Raw genomic sequence first — 27137 nt, 5'->3', positions numbered from 1 at the left:
AGACCACAGGACCTGTTTAGGGAGGTTTTTCTTAGTCAGGTCTGTCAGGGGTTTAGCTATAGAGCTGTAGTCGGGGACAAAGCGTCTATAATACCCTGCTGTCCCTAGGAAGGCCAATACTTGGGTCTTAGTGATAGGTGTGGGCCAGTTCGCTACTGCCTCTATCTTGGCTGGCTCTGGTCTCTGGCTCCCACACCCCACCCTGTGACCCAGGTATTGTACCTCAGCCATGCCTAGATGACACTTATCTGGCTTCAATGTCAGGCCAGCGGCCCGAATTTTATCCAGTACTACCCCTACGTGCACCAGGTGTTCCTCCCAGGACCCACTGTAGATCGCAATATCATCCAGGTATGCACAAGCAAATTCCTGGAATCCATCAAGGAGCCTGTCCACCATACGTTGGAAGGTAGCTGGGGCATTCTTCATCCCAAATGGCATAACCTTAAATTGGTATAAGCCAAATGGGGTGACGAAGGCCGACTTGGGGATAGCGTCCTTGGCCAGGGGAATCTGCCAGTAGCCCTTACACAGGTCTATGGTGGTCAGATAGCGTCCCCTGGCAATGCGGTCTAGCAACTCATCTACCCGGGGCATCGGGTAGGCGTCAGTGGTGGTCCACACAGAACCGGGTGGTCCCATCTTTCTTAGGCACCAGGACTACAGGGGAGGCCCAAGGGCTATCGGAGTGCTCGATGACCCCAAGCTGGGTCATCTCCTCTATCTCCTTCCGCATTCCTTCTCGGACTGCTTCAGGGATACGGTAAGGGGGCTGCCGTAAGGGGTTCTGTCCAGGGGTCTCTACCTTATGTACAGCTAGGGTAGTGTAGCCGGGTTCTTGGGAGAACGTCGCCTGCTTCTCCCACAGAAGCTGTTTCACCTGTCCTTTCTCTGCGGGGCTTAGCCTGTCCCCTAGCTGTACGAGGTCAGTCAGATCCGTCTGGGAATCTCTTGCTAATAAGTCGGGTAAGGGTAAGCTTTCGGTATCGTCTGCAGCGGGGGCACATACTGCAGCTACATCCTCAGGTCGTTCCTGATACTCCTTTAGCATGTTCACATGAAAGGATCGCTGGATCCTGTCATCTGAACAGCTGGCTATAAGGTAGGTAGTATCACACACCTGAGCTAACACTTTATACGGGCCCTGCCAAGATGCCTGCATCTTGTTCGCCTTCACAGGTTTGAGCACTAGCACCTTCTGCCCAACCTGGAATACTCGCTGCCGGGCACCCCGATCGTACCATTCCCTCTGTCTCCCCTGGGCCACCTGGAGGTTCTCTCTTACCATCAGAGACAGTTTCTCCATGCGGTCCCGAAGTTCCAGAACATATGGCACTATGGGGGTCCCTTCCTGCTCCGTCTCCCCCTCCCAGTGGCCTCTAATGAGATCTAGGGGTCCGCGGACCCTTCTCCCATAAAGCAGCTCAAAGGGGGAGAACCCAGTAGATTCCTGGGGCACCTCTCTGTAGGCAAACAACAGATGAGGCAGGAATCGCTCCCAGTCTCGGCAAGTGTCAGAAAAGGTCCTCAGCATCTGTTTGAGGGTGCCATTAAATCGCTCGCAGAGACCGTTAGTCTGTGGATGGTATGGGGAACTAAGTATCGGTTTAATGCCGCATACCCTCCACAGCTGCTGGGTGAGCACAGCGGTAAATTGGGTTCCCTGGTCAGAGAGGATCTCTTTAGGGAACCCAACCCTGGTAAAAATTCTAACCAGGGCATCAGCAACTGTCTCTGCCTCTATGTTAGACAGCGCTACTGCCTCTGGATAGCGAGTGGCATAGTCCACCACGGTGAGAATGTATTTCTTACCAGATGGACTAGCCCTGGCCAGTGGACCCACAATATCAACGGCTATGCGGGCAAAGGGCTCCCCAATAATAGGCATTGACATAAGCCTAGCTTTTGGGTGGTCCCCCCGCTTCCCTACCCGTTGACAAGTGTCACACGTGCTACAATAGATCCGCACAGCCTGGTTAATCCCTGGCCAAAAAAAGTTCTGCATAATCCTATGGCCTGTGCGGCGGGACCCTAGATGTCCGGCTAGTGGAACATCATGCCCTATCCGCAGAATCTCCTGCCGGTATTTCGCGGGCACTACCAGCTGTCGATTCGGCGGAGGGGCAACACTTTTCTGGGACGGCTTAGGGATCCGATATAACCTGTCCCCCACCCACTCATACCGCTCCCCCTCTGCTCCTTCTTCTCCAGTGTCTGCTCTGCCCCTATACCTCTGGAGAGATGGATCTGTCTGGGTTTCCCTCCCGAACTCCTCTGGGGAATCCCAACTAGCTAAAGACTGCCCTGGGGTGTCAGTCGGGGAATCGGTTCTTACCTGGGTCTCAGCAGCAGGTGGGCCGGTTCCAGCAGCACGGGTCTGAGCACGGGTAGTCACTGGATTGGCTTCGGCAGGTCCCATGGAAGCATAGGCAGAAATCAGAGGGGCCAAATCATTTCCCAGCAAAACATCAGCAGGCAAGTCCTTCATAACCCCCACATTCACATGTCCAGCTCCCACTCCCCAGTCCAAATGAACCCGGGCAACAGGCAGGCGGAACACGGCGCCTCCTGCCACCCTTACTGCTACAGTATTCCCGGTATGTTGGTGTTCCGAAACCAGGTTCTTTTGGAGCAGGGTCATAGTAGCTCCAGTGTCTCTTAGACCAGTGACCACTTTCCCATTCAGCTTAACGGTCTGCCTGTGGTGTTGGCGGTTGTCCTGCTGAGCTGCTTGTACTGGGTCTGCTTCGTGAAGAAAACCCCAAAACTCCTCCTGCTCAAGGCAGTGAGCAGAAGGCTGAGGTGGCTGCTGGGCTCCGCCGGCTGGTTTTCTCCAGGACTGTGCTTGGTTGGCACTGTTTAAGGGGCATTCTGGTCATTTATGCCCCATCTGCTTGCATCCATAGCACTGGATCTGGTTGGAGTAACCCCGGTTGTTGAATCGGGCTGACTGCCCATGGTTGGTTGCTGGCGGCATAGTGGGGGTGCGTTGTGCTGGGGGGTGGTATACATTGGTGGTTGGAGGTGCTGCCGGTTTGTACTCCACTCGGGCAGGGACCTTGGCTGCTGTCTGATCTAGCTTACGTGCATCAGTGTATTCGTCGGCCAGACGAGCAGCTTCATGGAAGGTAGCGGGTTTACCGTCCCTGACCCACTCACGAACTCCTGCAGGTAACTTGTCAAAACAATGTTCTAGCAGGAACACTTGCAGCACCTCTTCCCCAGTTACCGCTCGGCACCCTGTCATCCAGTGGGCTGCCGTGCGGTGTACCCGGCATGCCCATTCCACATATGAATCACCAGCCTGTTTATTAGTGTCCCGGAATCGCCTCCGGTACGCCTCAGGTGTAACAGCGTACCGGGCCAAAAGGGCATCTTTTACTGCCCGGTAGCTAGTGAGTTCCTCCTCTGGGATGGCCCGAAAAGCTTCACTGGCCCGGCCGGATAATTTCCCAGAGAGGATAGGAACCCATTCTTCTGCGGGCACCTGGTGTAAAGCACACTGTCGTTCAAAGTCCGCCAGGAACCCGTCTATCTCTCCTTCAGTCTCAATAAAACTTCTAAAAGCAGCAAATGGTACCTTTTTCTTTCCATTATTATTATGGGGTACCTCTGCTGCTGCAGCTCCTCTCCTCTGGAGCGCCTGTTGTGCTGTCACTGCGGCTTGTACTTGCACCACAATATCCGCTGCAGGGTTGGGGCCAAAGTGTGCCAGCCTTATCTGAACTGCCCGGTTAAACGCTATCTCCTCGGGTGTTAAGTCCAGCAGGCCCGGCACATTAGCTATCTCCATTCCCTGTGCCGTATCCATCTCTACCAATATAGCAATAATCTCTCTTTTATTGAGATTGCTCGCTGATCGTCCTCTGCGCTCCAAAATGTCTTTAAGGGTAGCACGCCTTAATTCCTCATATTGCATTTCTAATCCGGGGTGTGTAGCTGGCCTTCAGGGCGGTGGGATTCATCCCGTCGCTTGCCACCAATTGTTACGACACTCACCGTCTGGGGAATGAAGCCGCCGTTTAGTCGATAATCCCCTTTATCCAGAAATGCAATTCCAGTATAACCGATCATAAAACTCCCGAACGGAGCATACGAATGGGGTAACTCCCGATCAGCAATCCATCCGAAATCCTTCCACAGCTAGAAATAAACGAAAGCGCTGTCCCAATAGTCAATCCCTCCACAAACGAGACAAAGCTCCGTTTTGAAGGTCAAGCAGTAATGTGTTTAATGGGGGCTACCTGCCCAGTATTTATGCAGGTCTCCACCAGGTAGACACTCCCCTAGGGGACCTGGTGGAAGACTGTAAAATATATTAGACAGTAGCCAATCGCAGTGGCTATAACACAAGCCCTTCCCATTTTACCCATAATACATCTTTTCCTATCCCGGAGATAATTAGAGAGAAACCTAATTAACTCCGAGGATAGGAACCATCGCCATTTTAAAATCAAACACAAAAAATGCAATAAAATACATAAAATCAAAAGTACCGAATATATAGTGTTCGTGCAACGTATCCCCAGATAGCCTGGAGCTGAGGGCATATTCCTACCGAATAGTGCTCAGGTCCGATGTACACAGTCCAATCGCCATGGAGTCAAAGTCTCTCATAAGTCCTTCGGTATACGAATGACTCCAGGGGACGGCTATCTGGGTAAGTTCATACGGATGAAAGAAACTCCCGAACGGAACAGTGTTCGTATGCCTCCAAGGGAATAGAAGGGGAGACGGCCGTCTCTAGCGGTGTTCGGTAGATAAAGAGTCCGTTTTTAGATCCATGGGTTTTGCACCGAACACCGCTGATTTGCCTCGTGTCCAAAATGGCCGCCGCCTCGTGTTCGGCATACGAACGACGACCACCCGTACGGATGGAATGGAGAGGTGTTTGCGGTTAACCACAACGTTCTAATTTGTGGTCAAGGTGTTAATGAGCCGCACACTCCTCTCCTGGGTGGCCGATGTTCGGTAGTTTCAATCGTTACTTTAGAAAACGTACGAACAAAAGCATACGGACAGGAAATCCATGCAAACAGACGAACCAGCAATACAGGTCTATGCAGCAGGGTTCGTCACAATAAGCAATAATCCAAACCCATAAACTTGTTGTCTTAGCTTTGACCTCTCCTTCACACTTCACAACCAATATTCTTCTCCACATTTTGCCATGATCATCTGAAAAATTATTACTTGCCTTCATTCTCTTCTACTAAAATATGTGTTCTTACACTCATCAATTACTGCTGTAATTGATTCTTTATTGATCTGTCCGTCTCATATGCGCCACTAAACAAAAATATGTTATTAATGGCTTATGCTGTCAGCATTTCTTCTTCACACAGCAATCCTCAAACATGAGTTCTTAACCACTAAAACACATTATACTCAATATGTTAAATAGAATATTTCAGTTCACTATCTGTCACGATAATAATGCAGGCATGAATTGTAGCTGAGCTCCCTATACTCCGGCTGGGTACCTATGCCTAGCTGGAATGGGGAAAGCTGCCACTCTTCTGCCTCTGTCGCTGTAGCTTGACTGGGGTCCTTCTGGAGCCTCTCCATCCTGGAACAGGATAGGGGACTAGCTCTATTCCTTCCCAGGAACTGGATGACACACAGTCCTGGGAGATCTAGTCATTACAAGAACTTTCCCCGCCGAATCCTCCAACAAGAAACAAGGTGCTGAGCAGTGATTAGCCCTTTCCTCTCCCAGTAACTAGACGACACATAGTTCTGGAATTACAACTGATTTTAATAAGCCAAACTTGGCCTTTAATGCACAGACCCCAGCATCTGGTCTCCAAACAATAAAATACAAGCCCCTCCCAGGAATCTCTGGGCCTGTGTGATAATTGAGTTAAAGACTGGTAAGCTAATTATCTCCCACGAACAGAAATCCAAACACAAAACATAAAAATATAAAGATACCACAAAATATCATCAGAACATATATTAACCCCACAAGTTATACATCCCCAATAGCCCTGATCTAAATGCCATAGTTGTTCAAATAGCGCTCAGATTCATGCAGTGTAGAGGAAACGCCTCTGTGTCAAAGTTCTGACCGGCCGCACATTTGGTCCTTTGCCCTAAATAGTTCCAGGGTGTTTGGTGCTTTTGCCGGTCAACTTTCAGGAGCTCCTGCGGCCTCAATACAGGGTGCTCTGCCTAGCTTTCATGTAGCGTTTGTTCCCCTTAGTCTCAGGTACCTTCCCTCTAAAAAGTGCTCTCCTGGTCAGTTGCAAAATGGTTCAAAACCCCACACCAAGTGGTACGGGAAATGCAAGGTCACCTCATGCCGAAATTTTTTTCATAACATTCACGGTTAGGTACCACTGTTGTAACCGTGAACCACGAAGTCCTCATGCCGAAATTAGTTCTATAGCGGTCGCAGCTAAGTACCACTGAGGACTATTTATGTTTTTTGGCTCATGCAAAAGGCTAACAGGGAGCAGGGAAAGGGAAAGTGTCAAACTAGGGGCATCCAGGGAAAGCTGCTAATGGTGGCTGGGAAGGGTAAATCCAGACCTGCACCATAATCAGTGGGCAGGAGGCCAGCTTCCACACTCCTCCAGGAGTTTTTGACAAACGTTCGTGGGCATTTGTCACACACTCCCTTGTTCTCCGTTTAGCACACCACAGAATCATTTATGTACTTGTTAAAAAATAATACTTGCAGTTATGAAAGTCAATGTTTACTTCATGAAATTATCACATAAAGATTGTGTAGGTAATGGGTTATGGAATGAAATGGTTGAAGTTAAAGAAGTTCTTAACCATCATGCATTTCAAAGTAAAATCAGTAGTTTATTTGTCTGTTGGGTTATTGTCTTCACATAAACTTCATGCAAACATTTTGCATATGCATCTTTTTGATTGTGTTTTGTAGATGGTTCAACTCACTGGACCCAGGCATCCAAAGCTGAACCAGATAATTTCTGGTCCAAACCCAATTCTGTGGATATTGAATTGACATCGTACGTACTTCTGTCAAAGGCTTCGGCCAAACAAGTGTCTACGAAGGAGCTTGGAGAAATGGTGGCCATCATGCGATGGTTATCAAAGCAACAGAATGCCAAAGGAGGATTCCGTTCCACTCAGGTAGCCCCCATTAGAGCTGGGAATCTCAGAAAATGTAATTTATGTTGGCAAGTAATATCTGCAAGTAAAGATAAATATGGTGGGTATTTTTTATTGTAGTAATTTTGTTTGTCCTATTTAGTGATGTCGCAAACATAACATTTTCTGTTCGCGAACGGCGAACGCGAACTTCCGCAAATGTTCGCGAACCGGGCAAACCGCCATAGACTTCAATAGGCAGGCGAATTTTAAAACCCACAGGGACTCTTTCTGGCCACAATAGTGATGGAAAAGTTGTTTCAAGGGGACTAACACCTGGACTGTGGCATGCCGGAGGGTGATCCATGGCAAAACTCCCATGGAAAATTACATAGTTGATGCACAGTCTGGTTTTAATCCATAAAGGGCATAAATCACCTAATAATCCTAAATTGTTTGGAATAACGTGCTTTAAAACATCAGGTATGATGTTGTATCGATCAGGTAGTGTAAGGGTTACGTGTCAGGATCGGGACAGGGATCCAACACGCAGAGTACGAACAGGAGAGGAGTACGTATACCGGACCTTAGAATGGCCGGACTAACGTAAGGAGAAAGCAAAGAATGGTCAGAGACAAGCCGAGGTCGAGGGAACGAGAGAACAGGTAAGCGAGAGACAAGCCGAGGTCAAAGGACACGAGAGGTAAACAGGAACGATAGTACAAGCCGAATCAAAACCAAATAGAACAATAGACATAAGAGCACTGAGGAACCAGACAAGCTAGAACCACGACAGGGCAATGAACCATTACACACATCCCTCTTTTATACCCTGGTTCTCTAATTGATGACTCCGCCCTTGCCGAGCCCTGATTCGTTGTTCCGAACTAGATTGACAGGTCGGGATGTGATTGCCGTCATGACGTTGGCTCCTGAGCGTCGTGTCATAAAAGGAAGCGGGGCTATCGCGGCCGGCGTGGGAATGACTAAGAGAGCTGTGAGGATTGGATGAATCAGCCCCCCTGAGAGAACGGCCGTCGGGAAGTCTAACCTCCTCCGAGGTAGAGACTTCAGGTACCCTGACATTACGCCCGCTTCACAGTGACAGACCAAACTCCCCGTTTAACGCACCGCAAACAACCGCAAACAGTCCATTTGCACAACCGCAAACTCCTCATTTGCACAAGGTTGGATACCGATTGATGGTTCGATATTCTGAGCCCTCTCTGATTTACTGTACATGACTATTCGATATTCCCACAAATTTTATATAGCATTTTATGTTTGTTTGAGACCACCTTAACCCCTTAAGGACCAAACTTCTGGAATAAAAGGGAATCATGACATGCCACACACGTCATGTGTCCTTAAGGGGTTAAAAATATTGGATATCGCTAAAAATCATGATCACTATATACTTTCTCTACAAACCTCTAAAACGAACCAAACTACTCATCCATCCGCTATACCACTTTATCCCACCTAGAACTAGTGCCCAGTTAAAATACTTGACTATTACTTACCCACACTCAGTCATGCCAAACACATTTCACCACTACTCTCACTGAATCCCTCTGACTACGGCTAAATTCATCTTCTACATCAGAACACTACTCCTAAGATTGGGTTGTATCCATGTCTCGGGTCTTTCATTTAGAATAGGGGCAGCTTCGGTCTCCTTCAACACTGACACGCCAGTGCATATTATTAAAAGATGGGGCAGATGGAAATCCTCAGTCTACAACCGATATATTCCTCATCCCGAGAAAGAAATGAGGAAAGCTTTTAAAAGCTTTTAAAAGTTTGGCTTTGTAAATTTGATGCAATAAGTGTGTTTTTCTTTAATACCTTTTCACCCTCTTTGCATGAACCTGATTTACATATATTACTAATATGTTTCTGAACATATATATTATATTATTCATTCACTCACTCACTCACTCTTTGGGCCGGGCTAAGACATCATGCTGCCTAGGTCCAACGATAAATGACTATGGGGGATAATGTATAATAAACACAGGTTACTGGCTATGGAAGGATAATGTATAATAAACACAGGTTACTGGCTATGGGGGGGATAATGTAAACTAAACACAGGTTACTGGCTATGGGAGGGATAATGTATAATAAGCACAGGTTACTGGCTATGGGGTGATAATGTATAATAAACACAGGTTACTGGCTATGGGAGGATAATGTATAATAAACACAGGTTACTGGCTATGGGGGATAATGTATAATAAACACAGGTTACTGGCTATCGGAGGGATAATGTATAATACACACAGGTTACTGGCTATGGGAGGATAATGTGTAATAAACATAGGTTACTGGCTATGGGGAAGATAATGTATAATAAACACAGGTTACTGGCTATGGGGGGATATTGTATAATAAACACAGGTTACTGGTTGTGGGGGGATAAGGTATAATAAACACAGGTTACTGGTTGTGGGGGAATAATGTATGATAAACACAGGTTACTGGCTATGGGGGGATAATGTATAATAAACACAGGTTACTGGCTATGGGAGGATAATGTATAATAAACACAGGTTACTGGCTATGGGAGGATAATGTATAATAAACACAGGTTACTGGCTATGGGAGGATAATATATAATAAACACAGGTTACTGGCTATGGGGAGGATAATGTATAATAAACACAGGTTACTGGCTACGGGAGGATAATGTATAATAAACACAGGTTACTGGCTATGGGGGATAATGTATAATAAACACAGGTTACTGGCTATAGGGGTTAATGTATAATAAATAGTGATGTCCCGAACGGTTCGCTGGCGAATAGTTCCTGGCGAACATCGCTTGTTCGCGTTCGCCAAGGATGGCGAACATATGCACTGCTCGGTCCGCCCCGTATTCGTCATCATTGAGTAAACTTTGACACTGTAGCTCACAGTCAGCAGACACATTCCAGTCAATCAGCAGCAGACCCTCCCTCCCAGACCCTCCCACCTCCTGGACAGCATCCATTTTACATTCATTATGAAGCTGCATTCTTAGTGAGAGTAGGGACAGTGTAGCTGCTGCTGATTTGATAGGGAAATTGATAGCTAGGCTAGTGTATTCAGTGTCCACTACAGTCCTGAAGGACTCATCTGATCTCTGCTGTAAGGACAGCACCCCAAAAAGCCCTTTTTAGGGCTAGAACATCAGTCTGCTTTTTTTTTTTTCTGTGTAATGTAATTGCAGTTGCCTGCCTGCCAGCCTGTGTGTCAGGCTCACAGCATATACTGTGCCCACTTGCCCAGTGCCACCACTCACTCACTGGTGTCACAATAGCTTGCATTTAAAAAAAAAAAAAACTTTTTTGACTGTAATATAATAGCAGTCAGTTTCCTTCATGCGTGTGCATTTCAGGGCCTGCCAGGGCACAGTGTCACACCAGTGCAACTCATATCTGGTATAACAGTAGTGTACATTGTTTAAAAAAAATAAAATTTTGACTGTAATACATTGAATAGCAGTTAGTTGTCTGCCAGCGTGTGTGTCAGGCTCACAGCGTATACTGTGCCCATTTGCCCAGGGCCACCACTCATATCTGGTGTCACAATAGCTTGCATTTAACAAAAAAAAACTTTTTTGACTGTAATATAATAGCAGTCAGTTTCCTTCACGTGTGTTCGTTTCAGGGCCTGCCAGGGCCTGCCAGGGCACAGTGTCACACCAGTGCAACTCATATCTGGTGTAACAGTAGTGTACATTTTTTAAAAAATACAATTTTGACTGTAAGAGATTGAATAGCAGTTAGTTGTCTGCCAGCGTGTGTGTCAGGCTCACAGCGTATACTGTGCCCACTTGCCCAGTGCCACCACTCATATCTGGTGTCACAATAGCTTGCATTTAAAAAAAACTAAACTTTTTGGACTCTAATATAATAGCAGTCAGTTTCCTTCACGAGTGTGCGTTTCAGGGCCTGCCCAGTGCCACCACTCACTCATATCTGGTGTCCCAATAGCTTGCATTTAAAAAAAACTAAACTTTTTTGACTGTAATATAATAGCAGTCAGTTTCCTTCACGAGTGTGCGTTTCAGGGCCTGCCCAGTGCCACCACTCACTCACTGGTGTCACAATAGCTTGCATTTAAAAAAACCAAAACTTTTTTGACTGTAATATAATAGCAGTCAGTTTACTTCACGAGTGTGTGTTTCAGGGCCTGCCCAGTGCCACCACTCACTCACTGGTGTCCCAAAAGCTTGCATTTAAAAAAAACTAAACTTTTTTGACTGTAATATAATAGCAGTCAGTTTCCTTCACGAGTGTGCGTTTCAGGGCCTGCCCAGTGACACCACTCACTCATATCTGGTGTCCCAATAGCTTGCATTTAAAAAAAAAACTAAACTTTTTTGACTGTAATATAATAGCAGTTAGTTTCCTTCACGCGTGTGCGTTTCAGGGCTTGCCAGGGCACAGTGTCACACCAGTGCAACTCATATCTGGTGTAACAGTAGTGTACATTTAAAAAAATAATACAACATTTGACAGTAATAGATTGAATAGCAGTTAGTTGTCTGCAAGCGTGTGTGTCAGGCCTACAGCGTCTACTCTGCCAACTTCTTCCACTGCACAGTGCCACTCATATCTGTTGTCACAGTAGCTTGCACGCATAGTACCACTAATCGAAAAAAAAAATGACAGGCAGAGGCAGGCCATCCCACAGGGGCCGTCATGGTTGTGTCAGGGTACCTGAGGTCTCTACCTCTGAGAGAGGTAGAGACTTAGAGGTTTATCCATCCGGACGTGCCATTTCTCCCGTTCCTAGCGGTCTTTCCAGTCACTTATACAACGACCGCGAGGAATCCACGTCCTTTTCTAACAGGACGCTCGAGACGTGACGTCATGACGCCAATCCTGAGCGACCTGCCACTCAATTGTCCGATACCCTATCGGTACTTGTTGGAGGCGTGGTTGCTTTCCAGAACCAGGGTATTTAAGCTTACTTCTCTCTTCAGCTCATTGCCCTGTCGTGGTTCTAGCTTGTCTAGTCACTCAGTGCTCTGGTATTCTAGTTTACTCTTTGGTTTTGACTCGGCTTGTTGTACTACCCTGCTTATCTCTGTTATCCCTTGACCCGGCTTGTCTCTCGCTTATCTGTCTTCTCGTTACCTTGACCTCGGCTTGTCTCTGACCATTCTCTATTACTCTCGGTACGTTAGTCCGGCCATTCTAAGGCCCGGTATACGTACCTTTCCACTCTTTGTACTCTGCGTGTTGGATCCCTGTCCCGATCCTGACATTACGACAGGGCCAATGGATCCTGCAGGTACAAACAGTCAGCTTGGTTCTTCTGATCCCAGGTTTGACGCCATGGAGCACAGGATGGATCAGATGGCCCTAGCACTACAGGCACTATTGTCTCGTGCTAGTAACCCGCCAGAGGAGACGCGTACTCCTTCTATTTCTCCTGCAGGCTCAGGTCTAGAGGTAGCCACTGTAGGTGCTTCTTCCCGTATTACCCCACCAGTACGTTATGGTGGGTCACCGGAGAAGTGTCGTGGCTTTCTGAACCAGATTAGCATCCACTTCGAATTACAACCCCGCTCTTATCCTACAGATAGAGCGAAGGTTGGATTTGTTATTACCTTACTCATTGAGAAAGCTCTGAGATGGGCCAATCCTTTATGGGAGAATGATAATCCATTAGTCTATAATTATAGTGCCTTTGTAGCTGCTTTTAGAAGAACTTTTGACCCTCCTGGTAGAAAGGTCAATGCAGCTAGATTACTGTTGCGCCTTAGACAGGACAATCGAACACTTGTGGATTATGCACTAGAGTTCAGGTCCTTGGCGGCAGAGGTTAAGTGGAACGAACAGGCTTATATAGATGTGTTTCTGAATGGGTTATCAGATGTAATTCTTGACGAGGTCGCTACTAGAGAACTCCCTGAGAATTTGGAGGATTTAATTTCTTTTATATCTCGCATTGATGAACGCCTAAGAGAGAGGCAGAACACTCGAGATAGGACCCGTAGACCCTCCTTTAAACTAGCTCCTACTTTTCAAAATTCTGAGTTCGAGGCCTTACGTTTTCCTGAACCTATGCAGATAGGCAATACTCATCTCACAGAGGAGGAGAGACAGTACAGGAGAAGGGAGGGTTTATGTATGTATTGTGGAATCAGAGGTCATTTACGCCTAAATTGTCCTAATCGTTCGGGAAACGCCCGCACCTAAGTTTCTCTAGAGGACAGGCCTTGGGTGTTTCTATTTTGTCCTCTGTTCACAACTACAAAGAGCACAGGCTTCTGTTACCCATTTCTTTAACTTGGGAGAAGGGAGTAGTAGAGACCATGGCACTAATCGATTCTGGAGCTGCTGAGAGCTTTATTGATCAGGTTTTTGTTACCAAGCATGCAATCCCATCCCAGTTAAGGGAGACACCACTGGCTGTTGAAGCCATCGATGGTAGACCGTTACTTGAGCCTGTTATTTTCCGTGAAACCATACCGGTTAACTTAACTGTTGGCATCTTACATAGAGAGGACATATCCTTAATGCTCATTTCTTCTCCGTCTATTCCCATAGTCCTGGGGTACTCCTGGTTGAGGAGACATAACCCTATCATTAATTGGGAGTCAGGGGAGATAGTCTCATGGGGACAGAATTGTCAAGAGAAATGTTTGCGGAAGGTCTCACCTCTCTGCTTAGCTAACACGTCGGCTAACTCTTTCAACCCTACAGAGACACAAATACCGCCTCAGTACCTGGATTTAAAGGCAGTATTTGATAAAAAGAAAGCCGATACCTTACCTCCACACAGGTCCTTTGATTGCAAAATTAACCTACTCCCTGGTACCATGCCGCCCAGGGGTCATGTATGTCACGACAGTGACCCCTTCACGCAGAGTGTAACCTAACTATAGAACGTATACCGGACCTTAGAATGGCCGGGCTCACGTTAGAGTAGTCAAATGGGATAGCCAGAGGTCAAGGGATAACAGAAGACGGAATAACGATTAACAAGCCAAAGTACAGGGAACCAGAGAGTAGAATAGTCAAATAGAGTAGCCAGAAGTCAAATACCAGGAGAGAATACCAATAAACATAAAGGGCACTATGGGAACCAGCAAGAACCACACTAGGGCGTCTTACTGCTGTCAAGACAGCCCTTTTATAGTGTGGTGTGTTTTGCTTTAAAACCACGCCCCCAAAAGGTCCGGGTGCGTGGTTGCGTCATGATCCTGTCGGCTTCCAGCCGACGGCAGTGGCGCGCATGCGCCGAAGTTAGAAATTCCGCTCTGAGTGAGCGGCCGGCGTCAGAGTTGCCGTGCCGCTCAGTGAAGGAGGATGCTGTACTGCGTGGGTCCGAGGATGACAGGTAAGGTATCGTGACAGTACCCCCCCCACAAGGACCGCCCCCAGGGCGGTTAGAACGCCTCCTTTCAAATAAACGAATCAGGCGGGGGGCGTGCACATCAGAAGCGTCCACCCACGAACGATCCTCAGGTCCATAACCCTTCCAGTCTAAAAGGTATTGAAGTTTACCCCTAGAAAAACGAGAATCCAAAATAGACCTCACCTCATATTCGTTTTGTCCCTCCACAACTTCAGGAAGAGGAGGAGGGGTATTACGAGTAAACCGATTACAAATTAATGGTTTGAGAAGTGAGACATGGAACGAATTCGGTATTTTCATATTAGAGGGCAAACGAAGACTGTAACAAACAGGGTTGATACGCTTGAGAACCTGAAATGGGCCAATGAATCTGGGAGCGAATTTCATAGATGGGACCTTAAGTCTAATGTTACGGGTACTTAACCACACTTTATCCCCGATCATGAACGTGGGAGCAGGATTCCGATGCCTATCCGCATTGGCTTTGTACACACTAGCCCTTTGAGTCAATATTTGTTTAACCCCTAACCAAGTCTCCCTCATGTTCCTAACGGTGTCATCTACACTTGGCACTCCGGTAGAATGAATGGAACTCGGTAAAGTTGTAGGATTAAACCCATAATTAATAAAAAACGGGCTGTGTAAAGTGGATTCATGGATATGATGATTGTGAGCAAATTCTGCCCATGGTAACAGGTCCGCCCAGTCATCTTGATGAACCGAAGTGAAACAACGGATGTATTGTTCCAGGCATTGGTTCATCCTTTCTGTAACCCCATTAGATTGGGGATGATAAGAAGAGGAAAGGTTAAGGTTGATACCTAACTGTCCACAAAATGATTTCCAGAAACGAGAAATAAATTGAGGCCCTCTATCAGAGACAATATCATGGGGTACCCCATGTAAACGGACCACTTCTTTTATAAATATATACGCCAGTTCAGATGATGTAGGTAATTTATAAAGAGGAACCAAATGAGACATCTTGGAGAATCTGTCAATTATCGTTAATACGACAGTGTAGTTCTTAGAAGGGGGTAGGTCTACTACGAAATCCATAGCAATACTTGACCATGGAGTCTCTGGAATAGGTAAGGGCATGAGGAGTCCTATAGGACGACCCTTAGGTGATTTTGTAGTGGAACAAATATTACAAGCAAGGACAAACTCACGCACATCCTTTTTATAGGAAGGCCACCAGAATCGTTCCGCCAGCAATGATGTGGTTTTATGTATCCCTTGATGCCCTGCCATTTTGGAGTCATGCATGAGGGATAATACTTTATTCCGATAGGTTAATGGCACATATAGTTTTCCTTGAGGAACAGTCAAGGTAGTACGATCTTGGAATGTAGAGATCTCCTCTATTAATCCCGATGAGACTTTTGCAAAGACAGTTGCTACAATACGATTATGAGGGATTAAAGAGGACATAACTTCATTGGAGGAAGTGACAGGTTCATATTGGCGGGATAGAGCATCCGCCTTAGTATTTTTTGACCCTGGCCTGTATGTAACAACATAATTGAAACGATTGAGGTATAAAGACCAACGTACTTGTCTGTCAGACATTTTCTTGGCTTCACTGAAGTAAGAGAGGTTTTTATGATCTGTAAAAATGGTAACAGGGATGGGTGACCCTTCAAGCAAGTATCGCCATTCTTTAAGGGCAGAAATAATTGCCAACAACTCTCTCTCCCCTATATCATATCTCTTCTCAGTTTCCGTTAATTTTTTTGAAAAAAACCCACAAGGATGCAATGGTTGATCATCCGAAGGTCTTTGAGATAGTATTGCTCCTATCCCTGACTCGGATGCATCTACTTCCAGTATGAAAGGACGAGAAGGATCAGGGTGTCTTAATACTGGTGCTGAGGAAAAGGCTTCTTTCAATAAATCAAAAGCTCTTTTAGCTTCAGTACACCATTCCCTGTGATTTCTTCCCTTCTTAGTCATAGCAGTAATAGGGGCTGTTATTGAAGAGAATCCTTTTATGAATTTTCTATAGTAATTGGCAAACCCCAGGAAGCGTTGGATTGCTTTGAGTCCAACTGGTAAGGGCCATTGCTGAATGGCTTCTAACTTTTTCGGCTCCATTTGGAAACCCGTACTAGAAATGATATATCCCAGGAAATGCACTTCTTCCTTGTGGAACAAACATTTCTCCAATTTACAATAGAGACCATTCTCTAATAACCTTGAAAGAACCAATCTGACATGTTCATAGTGTTCGTTCATGTTTTTAGAATAAATCAGGATATCATCCAAATATACGATTACAAACATTTGTAAAAAGTCTCGCAACACATCATTGATGAAGTCCTGAAAGACTGCTGGGGCGTTGCATAAGCCGAAGGGCATAACTCGATACTCATAATGACCATAACGAGTATTAAAAGCAGTCTTCCATTCATGCCCTTCTTTTATTCTGATTAAATTATATGCTCCCCGCAAATCCAGTTTAGAAAAGACAGTAGCTCCTTTTAACCTGTCAAATAGTTCAGTCACTAAGGGAATAGGATAAGCATTACGGATAGTAATCTTATTCAACCCTCTGTAATCAATACAGGGTCTTAAATCCCCTTCTTTCTTAGATACAAAGAAAAACCCCGCACCCGCGGGCGATGAGGATTTAGTGATAAACCCTTTCTTTAAATTCTCGGCAATGTACTCCTCTAATACTTTATTCTCGGCCATCGACAGGGGATAAACCGTACCTCTTGGAGGCATAGTACCAGGCAACAATTCAATAGGACAATCATAGGGACGATGGGGAGGTAATTTTTCTGCCTCTTTAGGTTCAAAGACATCTTTAAGGTCAATATATTGGTTGGGTATTTGGGTAGTCAATGGTTCCATAGTAGGTATATTGATTAAGCCTACTGGTTTAATCGGAGTAATGCATTTACTGTGACAAGAATCTCCCCACTTAATGATCTCCTTCTTTTCCCAGTCAATCGACGGATTATGCTGGACTAACCAAGGAAACCCAAGTATTACAGGAAAAATAGGAGATGTTATCTGTTGCAGAATGATAACCTCCCTATGAAGAAGACCTGTAGATAATACTAGAGGAATGGTCTCCTGGGTAATAAGAGGTATCGATAATGGTCTACCATCTATGGCCTCAACGGCCAAGGGTGCCGATCTTTTTTGGAATGGAAGGGTATTTTTCTGCCCGAATGAGAGATCTACAAAATTCTCAGCAGCCCCAGAATCAATTAAAGCAAGGGTGGATATTTTCTTTCCCTCCCATTCTAAAGTAATAGGTAGAAGAAGCCGGAGATCTTTTTTATCATTGAAGGAGGACATACACATAACACCCAAGGCCTGTCCCCCTTGTGAACTTAGGTGCGAGAGTTTTCCGGCCGGTTAGGACAATTCACTCGTGTATGTCCCTTCCTGCCACAATACAAACATAAACCTTCCCTCCTACGGTATTGTCTCTCTGTCTCAGACAATCTTGTAGCCCCTAATTGCATGGGTTCTGGAGGGGTTTCGGACGAGGGATAGGTTAGAGCAAGACGTTCCGGTACTCTCCTAGGTCTCTCTCTGGTGTTCTGCCTGTACCTAAGACGTTCATCAATATGAGCTAAATATGTTATTAGCTCCTCTAGAGTATCTGGTAAATCTCTTGTGGCCACTTCATCTAGGATTCTATCAGATACTCCATTCAGGAACACATCTACGAATGCTTGTTCGTTCCATCTGACTTCTGCAGCTAAAGTACGGAATTCCAAGGCATAATCTACTAGAGAACGGGTATTTTGTCTTAAACGCAATAAGGATTTGGCAGCGTTAGTCTTTCTGCCTGGGGTATCAAAAGTTCTCCTGAAAGCTGCAACAAAGTTAGTGTAATTAAAGACTATGGGGTTGTCATTCTCCCACAAGGGATTAGCCCAGGTTAAAGCCTTATCTACTAACAGGGTTATAATATACCCAATCTTAGCTCTATCGGTAGGGTAAGCTCTAGGATGGAGTTCAAAATATATGCTTATCTGATTTAGGAACCCCCTGCATCCGTTAGGATCACCCCCATACCTGAGAGGTGCTGTAGCCTGATTGGAAGTGCCTGTAGGTAGCACTTCCATGGGATGTTCTTGGGGTCTCAGACTAGGAGTCTGCTCCTCCGGCTGGAGATAAGCAGTGCGGTTAATTAAGGTCTGTACGGCGAGGGCGATCTGGTCCATACGATGGTCCAGCTCCTCAAACCTATTGTCTGCACCAAGCCCAAGAGGGTTAACACCTGCAGGGTCCAAGGCCCTAGTGTAATGTCACGACAGTGACCCCTTCACGCAGAGTGTAACCTAACTATAGAACGTATACCGGACCTTAGAATGGCCGGGCTCACGTTAGAGTAGTCAAATGGGATAGCCAGAGGTCAAGGGATAACAGAAGACGGAATAACGATTAACAAGCCAAAGTACAGGGAACCAGAGAGTAGAATAGTCAAATAGAGTAGCCAGAAGTCAAATACCAGGAGAGAATACCAATAAACATAAAGGGCACTATGGGAACCAGCAAGAACCACACTAGGGCGTCTTACTGCTGTCAAGACAGCCCTTTTATAGTGTGGTGTGTTTTGCTTTAAAACCACGCCCCCAAAAGGTCCGGGTGCGTGGTTGCGTCATGATCCTGTCGGCTTCCAGCCGACGGCAGTGGCGCGCATGCGCCGAAGTTAGAAATTCCGCTCTGAGTGAGCGGCCGGCGTCAGAGTTGCCGTGCCGCTCAGTGAAGGAGGATGCTGTACTGCGTGGGTCCGAGGATGACAGGTAAGGTATCGTGACAATGTATACCCGTTATCTACGAAAGAGAACTCAGTTCTAGAGGAGTATATTCACGAAAATTTAGACAAGGGATTCATTAGGAGATCCTCCTCCCCTGCCGGGGCTGGATTTTTTTTTGTTAAAAAGAAGGATGGTTCTTTAAGACCTTGTATTGATTATCGAGGTCTGAATAAGATAACCATTAGAAATGCCTATCCGATCCCCTTGATTACCGAACTCTTTGATCGTTTAAAGGGTTCTAAAATTTTCACCAAGTTAGATCTCAGAGGGGCATATAACTTGGTGAGAATTCAGCAGGGACACGAGTGGATGACGGCGTTCAATACTCGATATGGTCACTATGAATATACAGTAATGCCTTTTGGGTTATGCAATGCTCCAGCTGTATTTCAGGATCTGATAAACGAGGTTCTTAGGGAATTTCAGCAGGATTGCGTCATTGTATACCTAGATGATATACTCATACATTCTAGTGAGATCGAGACTCATCACAAACAAGTCAGGAGGGTTTTGCACAAACTTCTCCAACATGGCTTGTACTGCAAGTTGGAGAAATGCAGCTTTGATCAAACCCAAGTAAACTTCCTTGGTTATGTGATTTCTGGGGAGGGATTTAAGATGGATCCGGATAAACTCCAGTCCATTCTAGAGTGGCCTTTACCCAAGGGTCTTAAGGCTGTTCAGAGATTTATTGGTTTCTCTAATTATTATAGGCGCTTTATTAAGGGTTACTCTTCCATCATTGCACCCATCACCAATATGACCAAACAGGGGGCTGATACTAAGAATTGGTCTACTGAAGCTCTCCTTGCTTTCAAAACCCTCAAGGAGCTTTTCGCTTCAGCTCCAATTTTAGTACACCCTGACACGTCTCTGCCTTTCCTACTGGAGGTAGACGCCTCAGAGACGGGTATAGGTGCCATCCTATCTCAAAGGTTAGGTGTTGATAAACCATTGCATCCATGTGGATTTTTTTCTAAAAAATTGTCTGGTGCTGAGAGCAGATATGACATTGGTGACAGAGAATTACTAGCTGTTATCAAGGCTTTAAAGGAATGGAGACATTTATTGGAAGGTACATTACATCCTGTTACCATTTTGACGGACCACAAGAATTTGTCATATATTGGAGAGGCCAAGCGATTGTCTTCCAGGCAGGCTCGTTGGTCGTTATTTCTTACCCATTTCAATTACATTCTCACTTACAGACCTGGTTCGAAGAATTCTAAAGCCGATGCACTATCTCGCCAATATGAACCTTCTGCTTCAGCTGAACCGCTTCTGTCCTCTATTGTACCCAAATGCAATATTATTGCTAATACCAGTCTCAAAATCCACTCTCCGTTACTTGACCAGATCATGAAGTCACAACATCTGGCACCTAGACACACTCCTGAGGGAAGAAACTTTGTTCCCCCTGAACTCCAACTGGAACTTTTACAATGTTTCCACGAAAGTAAAGTAGCTGGTCATCCTGGCATTCGTAAGACATATTTCCTGATCTCTAAGGATTTCTGGTGGCCTTCCTTACGAAAGGATATTAAAGAGTTCATCGGAGCTTGTGAGACTTGTGCCAAGACTAAACAACCTCATACTTCCCCATGTGGCTTGTTACATCCCTTGGACATTCCAGAGAGACCGTGGGCCTGTTTGTCCATAGACTTTATTGTTGATTTACCTGTTTCCAAGAAACAGACCGTTATTCTCACAGTGGTGGATAGATTCACCAAAATGGCCCATTTCGTGCCATTACCCAAGCTTCCGACTTCTCCTGAATTGGCAGAGATTTTTGCGAGGGAGATTTTTCGCTTACATGGGATTCCCTCGGAAATTGTTTCTGATAGAGGCTCTCAATTTGTCTCACGATTCTGGAGATCCTTCTGTTCCCAATTAGGCATCAAATTGAACTTTTCCTCTGCCTATCACCCTCAGTCTAACGGAGCTGCGGAACGCACCAATCAAAAGATTGAACAATATCTACGCTGCTTTGTTTCCGAACACCAGGACGATTGGGTCGGTTTGATTCCTTGGGCGGAGTTCGCACACAATAATCTTGTTTGTGATTCTACTCGTTCTAGCCCCTTCTTCATGAACTATGGCTTTCATCCTTCAATTTTTCCTTCGGTCTCCTCTTCTCAGGGAGTACCGTCGGTCGATGATCATGTCGCCAACCTGAAGAAATTGTGGGATCAGACTCGTCAAATTCTATTGCATAGTTCTATGTTGTTCAAGAAACACGCTGATAAGCATAGAAAGGCGGCTCCTGTTTTTGTTCCTGGGGATAGGGTGTGGTTGAGTACTAGGAACATTCGTTTAAAAGTTCCATCTATGAAATTTGCTCCTCGCTACATAGGTCCTTACAGGATTCTCACTCGTATCAACCCAGTTGCGTATCGCCTAGCGCTGCCACCTGCTTTACGCATTCCTAACTCCTTTCATGTGTCTTTATTGAAACCGCTAATTTGCAACAGATTTTCCTCTAAGGTTTCCTCACCTCGTCCTGTTCAGGTGGAGGGTCGGGAGGAGTACGAGGTCAGCTCCATCATTGATTCACGACTCTCTCGGGGTAAGCTGCAATATCTGGTCAACTGGAAGGGATATGGTCCTGAGGAGAGGAGTTGGGTACCTCAGGAGGATGTTCATGCTCCTCGCCTCCGCAGGGCGTTTCACTCCCGCTTCCCATCTCGTCCCGGTTCCTTCCGCCCGGTGGGCGTATCTGAGAGGGGGGGTACTGTCAGGGTACCTGAGGTCTCTACCTCTGAGAGAGGTAGAGACTTAGAGGTTTATCCATCCGGACGTGCCATTTCTCCCGTTCCTCGCGGTCTTTCCAGTCACTTATACAACGACCGCGAGGAATCCACGTCCTTTTCTAACAGGACGCTCGAGACGTGACGTCATGACGCCAATCCTGAGCGACCTGCCACTCAATTGTCCGATACCCTATCGGTACTTGTTGGAGGCGTGGTTGCTTTCCAGAACCAGGGTATTTAAGCTTACTTCTCTCTTCAGCTCATTGCCCTGTCGTGGTTCTAGCTTGTCTAGTCACTCAGTGCTCTGGTATTCTAGTTTACTCTTTGGTTTTGACTCGGCTTGTTGTACTACCCTGCTTATCTCTGTTATCCCTTGACCCGGCTTGTCTCTCGCTTATCTGTCTTCTCGTTACCTTGACCTCGGCTTGTCTCTGACCATTCTCTATTACTCTCGGTACGTTAGTCCGGCCATTCTAAGGCCCGGTATACGTACCTTTCCACTCTTTGTACTCTGCGTGTTGGATCCCTGTCCCGATCCTGACAGGTTGTTGTGCTGTGATTCCCTTTGGCTCTAGAATAATGCCCAGTGTTCAGAGGCCACATACCCTGAACTCGAAAAGTTCTGAGGACATAGTTGACTGGCTAACACAGGACACCCAATCTTCTACAGCTTCCGCTTGGAACCTTGACACACCATCCTCCTCCAGCGTAGCTTCGGGCACCTCTCAAGTTACCACTCGCCTGCCTGCCGCCACCACAACACTAGCACCACAGCCGCTTCACTTGGTATGTCAGAGGAGTTATTTACACATCAGTTGGAAGAAATGAGTGATGCGCAACCAATATTGCCAGAGGATGTAGATAACAGGGATATGTCTCAGTCAGGCAGCATTACACATGTACGGTGTGATGATGATGATGATGTTGTACCCACTGCTGCTTCCTTTGCTGAGTTGTCAGATACAAGTGAAGCGGTTGATGATGACGATGCGTCCGTGGATATCACGTGGGTGCCCGCTAGAAGAGAAGAAGAACAGGGGGAAAGTTCAGATGGGGAGACAGGGAGGAGGAGACGAGTTGGAAGCAGGGGGATGTCGTCGCAAGGAGCTAGTGGCACAGTCAGACAGCATGCATCGGCACCCGGGGTCAGCCAGACAGCACGCCAATCAACGTATGCTGTTGCCACCACCAGAATGCCGTCATTGCAGAGCTCAGGAGTGTGGCATTTTTTGTGTGTGTCTGCCTCTGACAACAGCGATGCCATTTGCAACCTGTGCCAAAAGAAACCGAGTCGTGGGAAGTTCAACACCCACCTAGGTAAAACTGCTTTGCAAAGGCACATGATCGCACATCACAAACGCCTATGGGATCAACACATGAGTACAAGCAGCACACAAACTCAAAGCCGCCATCCTCCTCCTAGTCCAGCATCTTCAGCCATGTTAACCACTGCTGTCCTCCTTGCCCCCTCTCAACCATCCGCCCCTCCATCTCTCGCCTTGAGCAGTTCCTGCTCATCTGCCCACAGTCAGTTGTCTGTCAAGGACATGTTTGAGCGTAAGAAGCCAATGTCACAAAGTCACCCCATTGCCCGGCGTCTGACAGCTGGCTTGACTGAACTCTTAGCCCGCCAGCTTTTACCATACAAGCTGGTGGAGTCTGAGGCATTCAAAAAATTTGTTGCTATTGGGACACCGCAGTGGAAGGTACCCGGACGAAATTTCTTTGCACAAAAGGCAATCCCCAACCTGTACTCGATTGTGCAAAAGGAAGTAATGGCATGTCTGACACACAGTGTTGGGGCAAGGGTCCATCTGACCACCGATACCTGGTCTGCAAAGCATGGTCAGGGCAGGTATATCACCTACACTGCGTATTGGGTAAACCTGCTGACGGCTGCCAAGCATGGAATGCGTGGCTCTGCAGAGGAGTTGGTGACACCGCCACGACTTGCAGGCAGGCCTGCTGCCACCTCCTCTACTCCTCCTACTCCATCCTCTTCCATAACCTCCTCGGCTGAGCCCTCTTCTTGCTCCACATCAACGGCACCCCCACAGCTCCCCAGGTACTGTTCCACATCCCGGATACGGCAGTGTCACGCCGTCTTGGGGTTGACTTGCCTGAAAGCAGAGAGTCACACCGGACAAGCACTCCTGTCCGCCCTGAACGCACAGGTGGATCAGTGGCTGACTCCGCACCAACTGGAGATCGGCAAAGTGGTTTGTGACAACGGAATAAATTTGTTGGCGGCACTGCATTTGGGCAAGTTGACACATGTGCCGTGCTATTTAAATCTATAGCTCACCCCAGTACCTTGCCCTGTCGTGGTTTCCTGTTCCTGGTTTCCTGAGAGTGCTTTATCATTGTGAATTTGATTTCCTGGTATCCTGATCTTGGCTTTTCCCTGGTTATTCTGAATTCTGGTTTCCCTGTCTTGGCTTGTGTAAACGGTATTGTGAATTGTATGGCTTCCTTGACCTCGGCTTTCCCTTTGACCATTCTCTGTCTCTAGCGTATTAGTCCGGCCATTCTAAGGTCCGGTTTACGCTCTGTCCTTTTATTTTCCTTTTCTTGCCTATGTATATGTTTACATAGTTTCTGCCTGCTGGACTACACTAGAAGTCGTGACATTGGGATTAAACTGATAAGAATAGTACTAATAGTAACACACCACTCCTATCTGGTGACACATTAGATTGCACGCGCAGTGCCCCAAATTTGAAGAAGGAGGACCGACCAAGCATCTTTTTCCATCTCCCGGTTCCTAAAATCGATGCCATATACACATCCCCTGATTGGGGACGTAACAGGGATTAAACTAGGAATAGTACTACTTAACACACCTTATAATAACGCAGAGAGAGGCAACACAGAGAGAGGAGTCTGAAGAAGATGAGTCAGAGGAGGAAGGTGGCTTTTAGGAGGTGGAAGACCAAACACAGCAGGCGTCCCATGGGGCTTGTTGTCACCTTTCGGGGACCCTTGGTGTTGTACGTGGCTGGGTGGAGGAAGAGACCTTCAATGACATCAGTGAGGACAAGGAACGGGACATGGCTAGCTTGGTATCCAACCTTGTGCAAATGGGGAGTTTGCGTTTGTGCAAATGGACTGTTTGTGGTTGTTTGCGGTGCGTTAAACGGGGAGTTTGGTCTGTCACTGTGAAGCGGGCGTAACCCTTACACTACCTGATCGATACAACATCATACCTGATTTTTTAAAGCAGGTTATTCCAAACAATTTAGGAATGTTAGGTGATTTATGCCCTTTATGGATTAAAACCAGACTCTGCATCAACTATGTAATTTTCCATGGGAGTTTTGCCATGGATTCCCCTCCAGCATGCCACAGTCCAGGTGTTAGTCCCCTTGAAACAACTTTTCCATCACTATTGTGGCCAGAAAGAGTCCCTGTGGGTTTTAAAATTCGCCTGCCTATTGAAGTCTATGGCAGTTTGCCCGGTTCGCCCGTTCGCAAACATTTGCGGAAGTTCGCGTTCGCCGTTCGCGTACCGAAAATGTTATGTTCGCGACATCACTAATAATCAACACAGGTTACTGGCTATGGGGGGATACTGTATAATAAACACAGGTTACTGGCTATGGTGGATAATGTATAATAAACACAGGTTACTGGCTATGGAGGATAATGTATAATAAACACAAAATACAAAAAAATAAAATAAAATACTGCAGCTTCAGAATTAAACTAAATTGTATGCTGTCTAGGAGGTGGGAGGATCGGGGAGGGAGGGTCTGCTGCTGATTGGCTGGAATGTGTCTGCTGACTGTGAGGTACAGGGTCAAAGTTTACTCAATGATGACGAATAGGGGGCGGACCGAACATCGCATATTTTCGCCATCTGTGGCGAACGCGAACATGCGATGTTCGCCAGAAACTATTCGCCAGGCAACCATTCGGGACATCACTAGTCCTATTATCTGCCACAATATTGTAACCACTGTGTCATGTGCTTATAAACAGTTTGTTGTGGTATTGCAGTGAGGGAAAAAGTATTTGATTACCTGCTGATTTTGAATGTTTGCCCACTGACAAAGAAATGATCAGTTTATAATTTTAATGGTAGGTGTATTTTAACAGTGAGAGACAGAATAACAAAATTCATGTAAAAAAACTTATAAATTGATTTGCATGTTAATGAGTGAAATAAGTGTTTGATCCCTTCAATTTAGTACTTGGTGTCAAAATCCTTGTCGACAATCACAGAGGTCAGACGTTTCTTGTAGTTGGCCACCAGGTTTGCACACATCTCAGGAGGGATATTGTCTTACTCCTCTTTGCAGATCCTCTCCAAGTCATTAAGGTTTTGAGGCTGACGTTTGGCAACTCGAACCTTCAGCTCCCTCCACAGATTTTCTATAGGATTAAGGTCTGGAGACTAGCTAGACCACTCCAGGACCTTAATGTGCTTCTTCTTTAGCCACTCCTTTGTTGCCTTGGCTGTGTGTTTTGGGTCATTGTCATGCTGGAATACATGCAGAAAAACATCCCCAAAGCATAAGGTTTCCACCTCCATGTTTGACAGTGGGGATGGTGTTCTTGGGGTCATAGGCAGCATTCCTTCTCCTCCATCCACGGCGAGTTAAGCCAAAGAGCTTGAATTTAGTCTCATCTGACCACAGCACTTTCATCCAGTTCTCCTCTGTATCATTCAGATGTTCATTGGCAAACTTCAGACGGGCCTGTACATGTGCTTTCTTGAGCAGGGGGACCTTGCGGGCACTGCAGGATTTCAGTACTTCACGACATAGTGTGTTACCAATTGTTTTCTTGGTTACTATGGTTCCAGCTGCTTTGAGATCATTAACAATCTCTGGGCTGATTCCTCACCGTTCTCATGATCATTGAAACTGCACGAGGTGAGATCTGGCATGGAGCACCAGACCGAGGGAGACTAACAGTTATTTTGTGTTTCTTCCATTTGCGAATAATCGCACAAACTGTTGTCACCTTCTCACCAAGCTGCTTGGCGATGCTCTTGTAGCCCATTACAGCTTTGTGTAGGTCTACAATCTTGTCCCTGACATCCTTGAACAGCTCTTTGGTCTCGGCCATGGTGGAGAGTTTGAAATCTGATTGATTGATTGATTGCTTCTATAAATAGGTGTATTTTATACAGGTAACAAGCTGAGATTAGAAGTACTCCCTTTAAGAGTGT

At 46.2% G+C, this 27137-nt stretch overlaps 1 protein-coding gene across 2 annotated transcripts in view; it reads left to right on the top strand.

Annotated features, from left to right (window-relative positions):
- The window catches only part of LOC134574918 (alpha-2-macroglobulin-like protein 1), a 259124-nt gene that overhangs the window by 223165 nt on the left and 8822 nt on the right, over window positions 1-27137 (top strand). For both annotated transcript variants that reach the window (XM_063433983.1, XM_063433984.1), the window contains exon 32: window positions 6896-7107. In XM_063433983.1, coding sequence (XP_063290053.1) covers window positions 6896-7107 — 212 coding nt within the window. The remainder of the gene's footprint in view (window positions 1-6895; window positions 7108-27137) is intronic.

This window comes from Pelobates fuscus, chromosome 10 (assembly GCF_036172605.1).
Source record: "Pelobates fuscus isolate aPelFus1 chromosome 10, aPelFus1.pri, whole genome shotgun sequence".
In the NCBI taxonomy this organism is placed as follows: Eukaryota; Metazoa; Chordata; class Amphibia; order Anura; family Pelobatidae; genus Pelobates; species Pelobates fuscus.
The sequence above is the reverse complement of the archived record's forward strand: the minus strand, read 5'-3'. Positions and strand labels throughout refer to the sequence as shown.